At 54.8% G+C, this 17,453-nt stretch overlaps 1 protein-coding gene across 1 annotated transcript; it reads right to left on the reverse strand.

Moving 5' to 3' along the window:
- Window positions 1-1,324: 1,324 nt before the first annotated feature.
- Window positions 1,325-17,452, reverse strand: LOC142909668 (uncharacterized). The gene is made up of 5 exons (XM_076059789.1): window positions 16,727-17,452; window positions 13,572-13,699; window positions 8,537-8,733; window positions 5,710-6,222; window positions 1,325-2,226 (listed from the first exon to the last, which is right to left on the reverse strand). The coding sequence occupies exons 2-5, from the start codon at window positions 13,693-13,695 to the stop codon at window positions 2,152-2,154; spliced, it is 909 nt and encodes a 302-aa protein (XP_075915904.1). The 5' UTR covers window positions 13,696-13,699; window positions 16,727-17,452; the 3' UTR covers window positions 1,325-2,151.
- Between the last annotated feature and the right edge of the window lies 1 nt (window position 17,453).

Raw genomic sequence — 17,453 nt, forward strand, 5'->3', positions numbered from 1 at the left:
CTCTACCAGGGTCACTCTACCAGGGTCCCACTACCAGGGTCCCTCTACCGGGGACCCTCTACCAGGGTCCCTCTACCAGGGTCCCTCTACCAGGGTCCCTCTACCGGGGTCCCCCTACCAGGGTCCCTCTACCAGGGTCCCTCTACCAGGGTCCCTCTACCGGGGTCCCACTACCGGGGTCCCTCTACTGGGGTCCCACTACCAGGGTCCCTCTACCAGGGTCCCTCTACCAGGGTCCCTCTACCAGGGTCCCACTACCAGGGTCCCTCTACCAGGGTCCCTCTACCGGGGTCCCTCTACCAGGGTCCCTCTACCAGGGTCCCTCTACCAGGGTCCCTCTACCAGGGTCCCACTACCAGGGTCCCACTACCAGGATCCCTCTACCAGGGTCCCTCTACCAGGGTCCCTCTACCGGGGTCCCCCTACCAGGGTCCCTCTACCAGGGTCCCTCTACCAGGGTCCCTCTACCGGGGTCCCACTACCGGGGTCCCTCTACTGGGGTCCCACTACCAGGGTCCCTCTACCAGGGTCCCTCTACCAGGGTCCCTCTACCAGGGTCCCACTACCAGGGTCCCTCTACCAGGGTCCCTCTACCGGGGTCCCTCTACCAGGGTCCCTCTACCAGGGTCCCTCTACCAGGGTCCCTCTACCAGGGTCCCACTACCAGGGTCCCACTACCAGGATCCCTCTACCAGGGTCCCTCTACCGGGGTCCCTCTACCGGGGTCCCTCTACTGGGGTCCCACTACCAGGGTCCCTCTACCAGGGTCCCTCTACTGGGGTCCCACTACCAGGGTCCCTCTACCAGGGTCCCTCTACCAGGGTCCCTCTACCGAGGTCCCTCTACCAGGGTCCCTCTACCAGGGTCCCTCTACCAGGGTCCCACTACCAGGGTCCCTCTACCAGGGTCCCTCTACCAGGGTCCCTCTACCAGGGTCCCACTACCAGGGTCCCTCTACCAGGGTCCCTCTACCAGGGTCCCTCTACCGGGGTCCCTCTACCGGGGTCCCTCTACCAGGGTCCCTCTACCAGGGTCCCTCTACCAGGGTCCCACTACCAGGGTCCCACTACCAGGCCTCTACCAGGATCCCTCTACCAGGGTCCCTCTACCGGGGTCCCTCTACCGGGGTCCTTCTACTGGGGTCCCACTACCAGGGTCCCTCTACCAGGGTCCCTCTACCAGGGTCCCTCTACCAGGGTCCCCCTACCAGGGTCCCTCTACCGGGGTCCCTCTACCAGGGTCCCTCTACCAGGGTCCCACTACCAGGGTCCCTCTACCAGGGTCCCTCTACCAGGGTCCCTCTACCAGGGTCCCTCTACCGGGGTCCCTCTACCAGGGTCCCTCTACTGGGGTCCCTCTACCAGGTCCCTCTACCAGGGTCCCTCTACCAGGGTCCCACTACCAAGGTCCCTCTACCAGGGTCCCTCTACCAGGGACCCTCTACCAGGGTCCCTCTACCAGGGTCCCTCTACCGGGGTCCCTCTACCGGGGTCCCTCTACCAGGGTCCCACTACCAGGGTCCCTCTACCAGGGTCCCTCTACCAGGGTCCCTCTACCGGGGTCCCTCTACCGGGGTCCCACTACCAGGGTCCCTCTACCGGAGTCCCTCTACCAGGGTCCTACTACCAGGGTCCCACTACCAGGGTCCCACTACCAGGGTCCCACTACCAGGCCTCTACCAGGGTCCCCCTACCAGGGTCCCTCTACCGGGGTCCCTCTACCGGGGTCCCTCTACCAGGGTCCCACTACCAGGGTCCCTCTACCAGGGTCCCTCTACCAGGGTCCCACTACTAGGGTCCCTCTACCAGGGTCCCTCTACCAGGGTCCCAGGGTCCCTCTACCGGGGTCCCCGCTAGTCTGAGGCGCTAGTCTGAGGCGCTGGGCTGAGGCGCAAGTCTGAGGCGCTAGTCTGAGGCGCTAGTCTGAGGTGCTAGTCTGAGGCACCAGTCTGAGGCGCTAGTCTGAGGCACTAGTCTGAGGCACTAGTCTGAGGCGCTAGTCCAAGGCGCTAGTCTGAGGCGCCAGTCTGAGGTGCTAGTCTGAGGCACCAGTCTGAGGCGCTAGTCTGAGGCGCTAGTCTGAGGCGCTAGTCTGAGGTGCTAGTCTGAGGCGCTAGTCTGAGGTACTAGTCTGCGGCGCTAGTCTGAGGTGCTAGTCTGAGGCGGTGCCCTCGTGAGGACCGCTCCTGCGGCTGCGCTTGCTGGGAATCTCCTCCTGGCTGCAGCCCTGGAAAGGGAGGGGGTGGGGAGTTACCCACACACAGAGACCCAAAGACTCACCACACATAGAGACCCATAGACTCACCACACACCGAGACCCATAGACTCACCACACACAGAGACCCATAGACTCACCACACACAGAGACCCATAGACTCACCACACACAGAGACCCATAGACTCATCACACAGAGACCCACAGACTCACTACACAGAGACCCATAGACTCACCACACACAGAGACCCATAGACTCACCACACACAGAGACCCATAGACTCACCACACACAGAGACTCATAGACTCACCACACACAGAGACCCATAGACTCACCACACACAGAGACTCATAGACTCACCACACACAGAGACCCATAGACTCACCACACAGAGACCCACAGACTCACCACACACAGAGACCCATAGACTCACCACACACAGAGACCCACAGACTCACCACACAGAGACCCATAGACTCACCACACACAGAGACCCATAGACTCACCACACACAGAGACCCATAGACTCACCACACAGAGACCCATAGACTCACCACACACAGAGACCCATAGACTCACCACACACAGAGACCCATAGACTCACCACACACAGAGACCCACAGACTCATCACACACAGAGACCCATAGACTCACCACACACAGAGACCCATAGACTCACCACACACAGAGACCCATAGACTCACCACACACAGAGACTCATAGACTCACCACACACAGAGACCCATAGACTCACCACACACAGAGACCCATAGACTCACCACACACAGAGACCCATAGACTCACCACACACAGAGACCCACAGACTCATGACACACAGAGACCCATAGACTCACCACACACAGAGACCCATAGACTCACCACACACAGAGACCCATAGACTCACCACACACAGAGACTCATAGACTCACCACACACAGAGACCCATAGACTCACCACACACAGAGACCCATAGACTCACCACACACAGAGACTCATAGACTCACCACACACAGAGACCCATAGACTCACCACACACAGAGACCCATAGACTCACCACACACAGAGACTCATAGACTCACCACACACAGAGACCCATAGACTCACCACACACAGAGACCCATAGACTCACCACACACAGAGACCCATAGACTCACCACACACAGAGACCCACAGACTCATCACACAGAGACCCACAGACTCACTACACAGAGACCCATAGACTCACCACACACAGAGACCCATAGACTCACCACACACAGAGACCCATAGACTCACCACACACAGAGACTCATAGACTCACCACACACAGAGACCCATAGACTCACCACACACAGAGACTCATAGACTCACCACACACAGAGACCCATAGACTCACCACACAGAGACCCACAGACTCACCACACACAGAGACCCATAGACTCACCACACACAGAGACCCACAGACTCACCACACAGAGACCCATAGACTCACCACACACAGAGACCCATAGACTCACCACACACAGAGACCCATAGACTCACCACACAGAGACCCATAGACTCACCACACACAGAGACCCATAGACTCACCACACACAGAGACCCATAGACTCACCACACACAGAGACCCACAGACTCATCACACACAGAGACCCATAGACTCACCACACACAGAGACCCATAGACTCACCACACACAGAGACCCATAGACTCACCACACACAGAGACTCATAGACTCACCACACACAGAGACCCATAGACTCACCACACACAGAGACCCATAGACTCACCACACACAGAGACCCATAGACTCACCACACACAGAGACCCACAGACTCATGACACACAGAGACCCATAGACTCACCACACACAGAGACCCATAGACTCACCACACACAGAGACCCATAGACTCACCACACACAGAGACTCATAGACTCACCACACACAGAGACCCATAGACTCACCACACACAGAGACCCATAGACTCACCACACACAGAGACCCATAGACTCACCACACACAGAGACTCATAGACTCACCACACACAGAGACCCATAGACTCACCACACACAGAGACCCATAGACTCACCACACACAGAGACCCATAGACTCACCACACACAGAGACCCACAGACTCACCACACACAGAGACCCATAGACTCACCACACACAGAGACCCATAGACTCATCACACAGAGACCCATAGACTCACCACACACAGAGACCCATAGACTCACCACACATAGAGACCCATATACTCACCACACACAGAGACCCATAGACTCACCACACACAGAGACCCATAGACTCACCACACAGAGACCCACAGACTCACCACACACAGAGACCCATAGACTCACCACACACAGAGACCCATAGACTCACCACACAGAGAACCATAGACTCACCACACACAGAGACCCATAGACTCACCACACACAGAGACCCATAGACTCACCACACACAGAGACCCACAGACTCACCACACACAGAGACCCATAGACTCACCACACACAGAGACCCATAGACTCACCACACAGAGAACCATAGACTCACCACACACAGAGACCCATAGACTCACCACACACAGAGACCCATAGACTCACCACACACAGAGACCCATAGACTCACCACACACAGAGACCCATAGACTCACCACACACAGAGACCCATAGACTCACCACACACAGAGACCCATAGACTCAGCACACACAGAGACCCATAGACTCACCACACACAGAGACCCATAGACTCACCACACACAGAGACCCATAGACTCATCACACACAGAGACCCATAGACTCACCACACACAGAGACCCAGAGACTCACCACACACAGAGACCCATAGACTCACAACACACAGAGACCCATAGACTCACCACACACAGAGACCCATAGACTCACCACACACAGAGACCCATAGACTCACTCACACAGAGACCCATAGACTCACCACACACAAAGACCCATAGACTCACCACACACAGAGTCACAGCATTACCGTCCGACACCAATGAGGTAGGGGATCGTTTCGCTGGACAGACAAACACACGCACACTTACAGACAAACACACGTACACACACACGTACACATCCACACACACACACACACGTACACACAAACACACACACATACACACAAACACACATACACACAAACACATACACACACAAACACATATACACACACACACACGTACACACACAAACACGCACACATACACACAAACACACATAAACACATATACACACACACGTACACACACAAACACGCACACATACACACAAACACACACACACGTACACACATACACACAAACACACGTACACACACGCACAAACACACGCACACACACGCACACGTACACACACACAAACACGCACACATACACACAAACACACATACACACGCACACAAATACACATACACACAAACACACGTACACACGCACACACATACACACATACACATGTACACACACACACACCACGCATCGTGACGGTGCCCTCACCAGGTCAGCCAGCAGTGGAGTGAACTTCCCACTGCTGCTGTTGCCGCTGCTGCTGTTGCTGTTGTTGTTGCTGCTGCTGCTGTTGTTGCTGGGTAGCTCCTCGGTGCCCGGCCCTCGTAGAACCTCGGTTCCACTCCTGGCCAGGGCTGACGCACGGACGGCGCCACCACCACTACCACCAGCGACCATTCCTCCTCCGCCGGCAACGAGCACGGCGCCGGCGGCGCCGTCGGCACCGAGCCGGGGCGCCGGCGACGCCGCCGACGGGCACAGCCGCGCCACCACGGCGCTCACGTTGTCGGCCTTGGTGCCGAGCCGGTGCCAGCGGGACAGCGCCTCCGCCACCAGCGCCTGCGCCAGCGTCAGGTCTACACCGCTGCTGCTGCTGCTGGCACCACCGGCACAACAACCGGCACCACCAGCAGCACAACCACCGGCACCACCACCAGCACAACCACCGGCACCACCACCGACATCACCACCACCACCACCGGCACCACCACCACCGCTGGCCTGCAGGATGAGACGTGTAAGTGCATGTAGACGTGTGTGTGTGTGTAGATGTGTGTGTGTGGATGTAGACGTGTGTGTGTGTATGTAGACGTGTGTGTGTGTATGTAGACGTGTGTGTGTGTATGTAGATGTGTGTGTGTATGTAGACGTATGTGCGTGTATGTAGACGTGTGTGTGTGTATGTATAGTGTGTGTGTGTAGACGTGTGTGTGTGTATGCAGACGTGTGTGTGTGTAGACGTGTGTATGTAGACGTGTGTGTGTATGTAGACGTGTGTGTGTGTAGATGTGTGTGTGTGGATGTAGACGTGTGTGTGTGTATGTAGACGTGTGTGTGTGTATGTAGACGTGTGTGTGTGTATGTAGATGTGTGTGTGTATGTAGACGTGTGTGCGTGTATGTAGACGTGTGTGTGTGTATGTATAGTGTGTGTGTGTAGACGTGTGTGTGTATGTAGACGTGTGTGTGTGTATGTAGACGTGTGTAAGTGTATAGTGTGTGTGTATGTAGACGTGTGTGTGTGTATGTAGACGTGTGTGTGTGTATGTAGGCGTGTGTGTGTGTAGACGTGTGTGTGTGTATGTAGACGTGTGTGTGTATGTAGACGTGTGTGTGTATGTAGACGTGTGTGTGTGTATGTAGACGTGTGTGTATATGTGTGTGTATGTAGACGTGTGTGTGTGTGTATGTAGACGTGTGTGTGTGTATGTAGACGTGTGTGCGTGTATTTAGACGTGTGTGAGTGTATGTAGACGTGTGTGTGTGTATGTAGATGTGTGTGTGTGTATGTAGACGTGTGTGCGTGTATGTAGACGTGTGTGTGTGTATGTATAGTGTGTGTGTGTAGACGTGTGTGTGTATGTAGACGTGTGTGTATGTAGACGTGTGTGCGTATGTAGACGCGTGTGTGTGTATGTAGACGTGTGTGTGTGTGTATGTAGACGTGTGTGTGTGTATGTAGACGTGTGTGCGTGTATGTAGACGTGTGTGTGTGTATGTAGACGTGTGTGTATATGTAGACGTGTGTGTGTATGTAGACGTGTGTGTATGTAGACGTGTGTGCGTATGTAGACGCGTGTGTGTGTATGTAGACGTGTGTGTGTGTATGTAGACGTGTGTGTATATGTAGACGTGTGTGTGTATGTAGACGTGTGTGTATGTAGACGTGTGTGCGTATGTAGACGCGTGTGTGTGTATGTAGACGTGTGTGTGTGTAGACGTGTGTATGTAGACGTGTGTGTGTATGTAGACGTGTGTGTGTGTGTATATATAGTGTGTGTGTGTATGTAGACGTGTGTGTGTGTGTAAACGTGTGTGTGTGTATGTAGACGTGTGTAAGTGTATAGTGTGTGTGTATGTAGACGTGTGTGTGTGTGTATGTAGACGTGTGTGTGTGTATGTAGGCGTGTGTGTGTGTGTAGACGTGTGTGTGTGTGTATGTAGACGTGTGTGTGTATGTAGACGTGTGTGTGTGTGCATGTAGACGTGTGTGTATGTAGACGTGTGTGTGTATGTAGACGTGTGTGTGTGTATGTAGACGTGTGTGTGTGTATGTAGACGTGTGTGTGTGTATGTAGACGTGTGTGTGTGTATGTAGATGTGTGTGTGTGTATGTAGACGTGTGTGTGTGTATGTAGACGTTTGTGTGTATGTAGACGTGTGTGTGTGTATGTAGACGTGTGTGTGTGTATGTAGACGTGTGTGTGTGTGTATGTAGATGTGTGTGTGTATGTAGACGTGTGTGTATATGTAGACGTGTGTGCGTGTATGTAGACGTGTGTGTGTGTGTATGTATAGTGTGTGTGTGTAGACGTGTGTGTGTGTGTAGACGTGTGTGTGTATGTAGACGTGTGTGTGTGTAGACGTGTGTATGTAGACGTGTGTGTGTATGTAGACGTGTGTGTGTGTAAACGTGTGTGTGTGTATGTAGACGTGTGTAAGTGTATAGTGTGTGTGTATGTAGACGTGTGTGTATGTAGGCGTGTGTGTGTATGTAGACGTGTGTGTGTGTATGTAGACGTGTGTGTGTATGTAGACGTGTGTGTGTGTGTGCATGTAGACGTATGTGTGTATGTAGACGTGTGTGTGTATGTAGACGTGTGTGTGTGTGTATGTATACGTGTGTGTATATGTGTGTGTGTGTATGTAGACGTGTGTGTGTGTGTATGTAGACGTGTGTGTGTGTGTATATGTGTGTGCGTGTATGTAGACGTGTGTGAGTGTATGTAGACGTGTGTGTGTATGTATGTAGACGTGTGTGTGTGTATGTAGACGTTTGTGTCTATGTAGACGTGTGTGTGTGTATGTAGACGTGCCCGTGCTCGCTGCTGCTGCTGTGCGTCCGCACGATGACAGAGCGCCACGGCCTCTGTGGGCGTGAGGACATCCCAGACTCCGTCGGTGGCCAGCACCAGGTAGCGGTGGTGCCCTGGGTCCAGCCTGTAGGCGCTGACGTCCGGCTCGGGGGAGACCACAAACTGGGCGCTCGCAAAGTCGTAGCTCCAGAGGTCCCCTGTGGGATATCGCCAACACACACACACGTACACACACACACACGTACACACACACGTACACACACATACGTACACACACACACGTACCACACACACACACGTACACACACACGTACACACACCCACACGTACACACACACGTACACACGTACACACACACACTCACACACGTACACACTCACACACGTACACACTCACACACACGTACACACACACACACGTACACACACGCACACGTGCACACGTACACACACACACGTACACACACACACGTACACACTCACACACGTACACACACACACGTACACACACACACACGTACACACACACACGTACACACACGTACACACACACGTACACACACACATACACACACACACGTACACACACGTACACACACACTTACACACGTACACACACACGTACACACACGTACACACACACGTACACACGTACGCACACACATGGACACGTACACACACGGACACACGTACACACACACGTACACACGTACACACACACGCACACACGTACACACACACACACGTACACACACGTACACACACACGTACACACACGTACACACACACGTACACACACACACGTACACACAAACACGTACACACATGTACACACACTCGTAAACACACACGTAAACACACCTATGCGTACACACACATATACATGAACACACGTTTCACAACAACCGCCATTCGCCATTAGGTGGCGATGACATAACCAGGGCGCCTGTGCCAGGCTACGTGCACTTTTAACGCCAGATGAAGTGTCGAATGCCCGCTGGCAGGAGGTCGCCAGGAGGTGCCACGGGTGTGTATAGGTGTGTGTGTGTGTAGGTGTGTGTGTAGGTGTGTGTAGGTGTGTGTGTAGGTGTGTGTGTGTAAGTGTGTGTGTGTAGGTGTGTGTGTGTAGGTGTGTGTGTAGGTGTGTGTAGGTGTGTGTGTAGGGGTGTGTGTAGGTGTGTGTAGGTGTGTGTATAGGTGTGTGTGTAGGTGTGTGTAGGTGTGTGTGTAGGTGTGTGTGCCGGACGGGCAACTCTGTCGTGGACAGTGCTGTGGGGGGAGGTCCAATTTTGATTGGCTCCTCTACATACACACACAGGGGCTAAACGGGGGCTCTGGATGGATGCGAGGGGCTGGTAACCCCTCCACCTTCAATTAATTACCACTAAACCACGAATTAAGAATATATTACTAATAAGCTTGTGCCGGAGGCCCCGGGAGGCCAGGCGTCTATGACGTCTCCTGGCCAAACCCCAATTGGCGGAGCCAGGAGATTGAATATCTACCCTCGGGGCTCCTCCAGAAACAACGAAAAACCACTACGGGTGGCCACGTGGAATGTTCGAACACTCACTGCGGAGGAGAGGCTGCCACTCCTCTGTCGGGAGCTGGACCGGTACCGCCTGGATCTATGTGGCATTCAGGAGGTCCGGTGGACCGGCTCTGGCTCCTGCCACTATGAGGGGTGGACAGTCCTCTACTCGGGGCAGCAGACTGCCAAACAACAGGGTGTGGCTCTTCTTTTGAACAAAAGAATAAAGGGGCGTGGGAACATGGCGGTGAGGTGTGGGAAGCTGTAAGTCCCAGGCTACTTTGGGCTCGCCTTCCCATCAACTGGAGGCGAGGAATGGTGGTCGTGGTTACTTATGCCCCCACCGAAGATGAACATCCGTGGAGGGATGCAGGCAAAGCCGATGAGTCAGATGACTTCTATGACCTCCTGTCACAGGTGCTGGCTAAAGTGGCCCCTCGGGATAGAGTCATCATGTTGGGTGACTTCAATGCCCGAGTTGGTCATGATACTGGCACCTGGTCTGGAGTGATTGGAGGGCATGGGCCAGATCAGCTCAATAACAACGGTAGAAGGCTGCTAGATTTTTGTGCAGCCCATGGGCTAGTAATTACCAACACGCTGTTCCGGCATCGGCGCATCCACACAACATCATGGATGCATGCCGAGTCCAAGCAAGAACATCTGCTGGACTAGATAGTGACGGACCAGCGGATGCGAGCCCATGTCCTTGACACCAGGACCTACCGTGGAGCTGATCTGCCTTCTGACCATCCGACTAGTCATCTGTAAGATGTGCCTGCTATTCTTCAACTCCGGTGGTGGGTGTACACCCAGGACCCCATTCCAACCTAAAGTGGCCTGGTCTCAGTTATCTGATGAAAGTTGCAAGCGAGAATTTCATCATCGCTTGCGGCTGGGATTGGCATCGTCCCCGACTCCTCCTGATGTCGAGGGTAAATGGGCGAGGTTTAGGACTGTGACTCATGCAGCTGCAATGGCTGCTTTGGGTACGCGGTCCAGACCTCCCCAGAGACCCTGGCTGACAGAGGAGGTGTTCAGGATGGTTGAGAAAAAACGACAGGCCCACTGTCATCAGTTACAGAATCCCATGTCAGAGAATGAGGAGGCTTACCGCAGCCTTCGCTCGGAGGTTCGGAGAGCCATGAGGTGCTGCAAGGATGGGTGGTGGTCGCGGGTTGCTGAGGAGATGGAGTCTGCCTCAGTGGCCCGTGATCACAAATCTCTATTTAACTCCATCAAAAAAGTAATCTGCAGCGCCACACCTATTACCATCATTAGGAAAAAAAACGGTGACCCAATCTTCGACCCCCAGGAACAGGTTTGCAGATTTGCTGAGCATTTCTGTGAGGTCCTGGGGGAGGGAAAATCCCTCAATCGGGAAAACATCGTGGCACAAAGTGAGGATGACCCTGCTGAGGCTACGGTGCCTCAAATATTGGAAGAAGTCACCCCCTGTGAGTGGCTGGCTAAGGTGCCATCTGTTGAGGAAGTACTGAAGGCGATCTGGAGTCTGAGACCAGGAAAGGCAGCGGGCAGAGATGATCTCCCAAGCGAAATGCTGAGGGAGGGCGGCGTTTGTGCACAGACTGCCCTATATGACATCATAACAACAGTCTGGACCACTGGACGGGGTCCGCAGGATTGGAAGGATGCCCTGGTGGTCCCCCTTTTTAAGAAGTGGGACCGCACAGACTGTAACAACTACAGTGTGCCGGGAAAGGTCCTGGCAAGGATTATTCAACATCGCCTTGCCAGGCACGCTGAGGAGAGGCTTGCGGAGCCCCAATGCGGTTTCAGGAAAGGGCGGTCCTGCAAAGATGCCATATTTTCTGTCCGTCTGCTACAGCAGAGGTGTAGGGAATTCCAAAAAGACCTACATATCTGCTTTCTTGACCTGGTCAAGGCCTATGATACCATCAGTAGACCTGGGCTCTGGGTTGTTCTTCATGCTTTTGGAGTACCTGACCCTCTGCTCACGATCATTAAGGACCTTCATGATGGTGAGCGGGCCCGGGTAAAACTACGTGGCCGGGAGTCAGAGCCATTCCCTGTACACCTTGGGGTGCGACAGGGATGTCCTCTGGCTCCCACATTATTTAACATCTATTTTGACCATGTAGTTCGTGAAGCCTTCAATAGCTGTACCGGGGGAATCTCCATATGGTACATATATAATGGTAGGCTGATCGATGCCCGGGTGCGGTCAAGGGATGGCTCCTTATTGCTCAACCACGTCATGTATGCTGATGATTTGGTAATAGCTGCTCATTCAGAGGAGGAGTTGGAGACGCTGCTGCTGAGACTGGAGCGTGCCACTAAGAGGTGAGGCTTTACCATCAGCCCCACCAAAACTAAGCACCTGCCTGGGTATTTTGTACCAGCGGACACTCCACCCCCACAACTCCCAATCGGTGATGGGGCAGTTGTGGAGAGAGTGGAGAGTTTCCCATACCTGGGCAGTGTGCTTATGACCGGCTCCAGTTTAACAGCAGAGGTCTCACTCCGAATCAGTCGAGCGGCAATATCTTTTCATCGGTTGCGTAACGCTGTGTGGAAGCTACCTAGTCTGTCGCTCCGCACTAAGCGTCAAGTCTTCTCGGCCACAGTCATTCCCTCCCTTCTCTACGCTTGCGAAACGTGGACCCCCCTAATGGAACATCTTCGCTGGTGTGAAACATTTAGGCTGGCCTGCCTACGATCCATCCTGGGTTTAACCAGGCTGGATTGTGTGAGGAGCTCACAAATCCTTGAAAGATCTGGGCAAGGCACCATCGGTGAGCTCCTCCGGCGGGCAAGGCTGCGATGGCTGGGTCATGTAGCCCGCATGCCCAGCCACCGCATGCCGAAACAGCTTTTGTTCGGCCGGATTGAGGGGGCTAAACGAGCGCGGCACGGGCTAGAGAAGAGATGGAGTGATGTGGTACAGGAGGAGGTGGAGCTGAGTGGACTTGCCGATGACTGGTACCAGCGGTGTCAAGATCGGCCTCTGTGGAGGAGGCTCGTGAAGGATGCTACTGGGCAGTTGGAGGTAGTCGCTCTCCAACAACAATGGAGGGCAGAGGAGCGACGCTCAGAACAACGAGCGGAGCGCCGGGTGGCTAAAGCACAGCAGGTTGGCACAGTAGGGGGCACAGGTGGTGCATCAGCCAGTCATCTCAGTCAGTCGACCCGTGGCACCTGGGTCTGCCCCGTGACCTCCTGCCAGCGGGCGTTCGACACTTCACGTGGCCTCAGGGTGCACATAGCCTGGCACAAGCATCGTGGTGACGTCACCGCCACTTAGTGGCGAATGGCGGTTGTTGTTGTTGTTGTGTAGGTGTGTGTATAGGTGTGTGTGTAGCTGTGTGTGTGTGTAGGTGTGTGTGTGTGTGTAGGTGTGTGTGTGTAGGTGTGTGTGTGTGTAGGTGTGTGTAGGTGTGTGTGTAGGTGTGTGTGTAGGTGTATGTGTGTAGGTGTGTATAGGTGTGTGTGTAGGTGTGTGTGTAGGTGTGTGTGTGTGTACCGAGGGAGCGTGACACGGCCAGGAAGGGGATGTCCTCCGTGGCTGAGCTTTGCTGCCCAGGGCCGCAGTGAGCCACAAGGGGCCTCCTCCAGGCCACACGGCAAGGCCCCCCTGGCTTCCTCATCACCCTGGTGGGCAGACACACAAAGACAAAGATCCCCCGTGTAGCCTTAACAGACTGTACGGGCAAGTGCTGTTAGCGAGCACACACAAAGACAAAGATCCCCCGTGTAGCCTGTAACAGACTGTAGGGGCAAGTGCTGTTAGCGAGCACACACAAAGATCCCCCGTGTAGCCTGTAACAGACTGTAGGGGCAAGTGCTGTTAGCGAGCAGCACCTACGGAGGCCGGAACGGTACACGAGGGGGTGGGTGCCCAGCACCACGCCCGGCCGCCTTTGTCTCCCTAGTGGCGATGTTTACACACCGTACCAGGTATTCATTTGAGGCTTAGTCGACCTAGGGGAGGCCCTGGACCGGTTCAGATAATCGTGACTGGTGTTGGCTGTGAGCGGGAATCGAACCCGGGTCATCAGGTTCGTAGCACAGCGCGCTAACCACTACACTACTCCTCCCCATACACCCATACACACATACACACACACATACACACACATATATACACACACACAACAACAACCGCCATTCGCCACTAAGTGGCGATGACGTCACCACAACGCTTGTGCCAGGCTATGTGCACCCTGAGGCCACGTGAAGTGTCGAACGCCCGCGGGCAGGAGGTCACGGGGCAGACCCAGGTGCCACGGGTCGACTGATTGAGACGACTGGCTGATGCACCACCTGTGCCCCCTACTGTGGCAACCTGCTGTGCTTTAGCCACCCGGCGTTCCGCTCGTTGTTGTGAGCGTCGCTCCTCCGCCCTCCGTTGTTGTTGGAGGGCGACTGCCTCCAACTGCCCAGAAGCGTCCTTCACAAGCCTCCTCCACAGAGGCCGATCTTGACACCGCTGGCACCAGTCATCGGCAAGTCCACTCAGCTCCACGTCCTCCTGTACCACATCACTCCATCTCTTCTCTAGCCCGTGCCGAGCTCGTTTAGCCCCCTCAATCCGGCTGAACAAAAGCTGTTTCGGCATGCGGTGGCTGGTCATGCGGGCTACATGACCCAGCCATCGCAGCCTTGCCTGCCGGAGGAGCTCACCGATGGTGCCTTGCCCAGATCTTTCAAGGATTTGTGAGCTCCTCACTACAATCCAGCCTGGTTAAACCCAGGATGGATCGTAGGCAGGCCAGCCTAAATGTTTCACACCGGCGAAGATGTTCCATTAGGGGGGTCCACGTTTCGCAAGCGTAGAGAAGGGAGGGAATGACCGTGGCCGAGAAGACCTGAAGCTTACTGTGGAGCGACAGACCAGGTAGCTTCCACACAGCGTTACACAACCGATGAAAATATATTGTCGCTGGACTGATTCGGAGTGAGACCTCTGCTGTTAAACTAGAGCCGGTCATAAGCACACTGCCCAGGTATGGGAAACTCTCCACTCTCTCCACAACTGCCCCATCACCGATTGGGAGTTGTGGGGGTGGAGTGTCCGATGGTACAAAATACCCAGGCAGGTGCCTGGGTATTATACACATACACACACACAGACACACATACACACACACATACACACACACACACACAGACACACACATACACACACAGACACACACACATACACACACATACACACACACATACACATACACACACACACATACACAAGAACAACAACCGCCATTTGCCACTAAGTGGCGGTGACGTCACCACGACGCTTGTGCCAGGCTATGTGCACCCTGAGGCCACGTGAAGTGTCGAACGCCCGCTGGCAGGAGGTCACGGGGCAGACCCAGGTGCCACGGGTCGACTGACTGAGATGACTGGCTGATGCAGCACCTGTGCCCCCTACTGTGCCAACCTGCTGTGCTTTAGCCACCCGGCGCTCCGCTCGTTGTTGTGAGCGTCGCTCCTCTGCCCTCCGTTGTTGTTGGTGGGCGACTGCCTCCAACTGCCCAGTAGCGTCCTTCACGAGCCTCCTCCACAGAGGCCGATCTTGACACCGCTGGTACCAGTCATCGGCAAGTCCACTCAGCTCCACGTCCTCTTGTACCACATCACTCCATCTCTTCTCTAGCCCGTGCCGCGCCCGCTTAGCCCCCTCAATCTGGCCGAACAAAAGCTGTTTCGGTATGAGGTGGCTGGGCATGCGGGCTACATGACCCAGCCATCGCAGCCTTGCCCGCCGGAGGAGCTCACCGATGGGACCTTGTCCAGATCTTTCAAGGATTTGTGAGCTCCTCACACAATCCAGTCTGGTTAAACCCAGGATGGATCGTAGGCAGGCCAGCCTAAATGTTTCACACCGGCGAAGATGTTCCATTAGGGGGGTCCATGTTTCGCAAGCGTATAGAAGGGAGGGAATGACCGTGGCCGAGAAGACCTGAAGCTTAGTGCGGAGCGACAAACCAGGTAGCTTCCACACAGCGTTACGCAACCGATGAAAAGATATTGCTGCTCGACTGATTCGGAGTGAGACCTCTGCTGTTAAACTGGAGCCAGTCATAAGCACACTGCCCAGGTATGGGAAACTCTCCACACTCTCCACAACTGCCCCATCCCTGATAGGGAGTTGTGGGGGTGGAGTGTCCGATGGTACAAAATACCCAGGCAGGTGCTTAGTTTTGGTGGGGCTGATGGTAAGGCCCCACCTCTTAGTGGCACGCTCCAGTCTCAGCAGCAGCGTCTCCAACTCCTCCTCTGAATGAGCAGCTATTACCAAATCAGCAGACATAACGTGGTTGAGCAATAGGGAGCCATCCCTTGACCGCACCCGGGCATCGATCAGCCTCCCATTATATCTGTACCATATGGAGATTCCCCCGGTACAGCTATTGAAGGCTTCACGAACTACGCGGTCAAAATAGATGTTAAATAATGTGGGAGCCAGAGGACATCCCTGTCGCACCCCAAGGTGTACAGGGAATGGCTCTGACTCCCGGCCACGTAGTTTTACCCGGGCCCGCTCACCATCATGAAGGTCCTTAATGATCGTGAGCAGAGGGTCAGGTACTCCAAAAGCACGAAGAACGACCCAGAGCCCAGGCCTACTGATGGTATCATAGGCACACACACACATACACACGAATGTCTTACCGCCCGCCCAGCCTCTCGATGCGTTCCCTCTCCACTGGATCCTCCGGCTTGTGGTCGCGCGTCAACGCCACGGCAAGTAGCGGCACCACCTCGTCCACCACCTCCTCCTCCACCTCGTCCACCTCCTCATCCACCACCTCGTCCACCTCCTCCACCACCTCGTCCACCTCCACCACCTTATCCACCTCCTTGTCCACCACCACCTCCTTGTCCACCTCCTCCTCTTCCACCTCGTCCACCACCTCCTCCTTGTCCACCTCCTGCCGGGGCGGTGGTGGTGGTGGTTGTGACAGTGGTGGCCGTGGTGGTGGCGGTGGTTGTGACAGTGGTGGTGGTGGTTGTGACAGTGGTGGTGGTGGTTGTGACAGTGGTGGTGGTGGTTGTGACAGTGGTGGCCGTGGTGGTGGCGGTGGTTGTAGTGGTGGTGGTTGTGACAGTGGTGGTGGTGGCGGTGGTGATGGTGGTTGTGACAGTGGTGGTGGTTGTGACAGTGGTGGTGGTGGTTGTGACAGAGGTGGTGGCCGTGGTGGTGGTGATGGTGGTTGTGACAGTGGTGGTGGCCGTGGTGGTGGTGGTGATTGTGACAGTGGTGGTGGTTGTGACAGTGGTGGCCGTGGTGGTGGTGGTGGTGGTTGTGACAGTGGTGGTGGTTGTGACAGTGGTGGTGGCCGTGGTGGTGGTGGTTGTGACAGTGGTGGTGGTGGTGGTTGTGACAGTGGTGGCCGTG

This window comes from Petromyzon marinus, unplaced genomic scaffold, assembly GCF_048934315.1.
Source record: "Petromyzon marinus isolate PM22_M1 ecotype Great Lakes invasive population unplaced genomic scaffold, UKy_Petmar_22M1.pri1.0 PM_G_Scaffold_13, whole genome shotgun sequence".
Taxonomy (NCBI): Eukaryota; Metazoa; Chordata; class Hyperoartia; order Petromyzontiformes; family Petromyzontidae; genus Petromyzon; species Petromyzon marinus.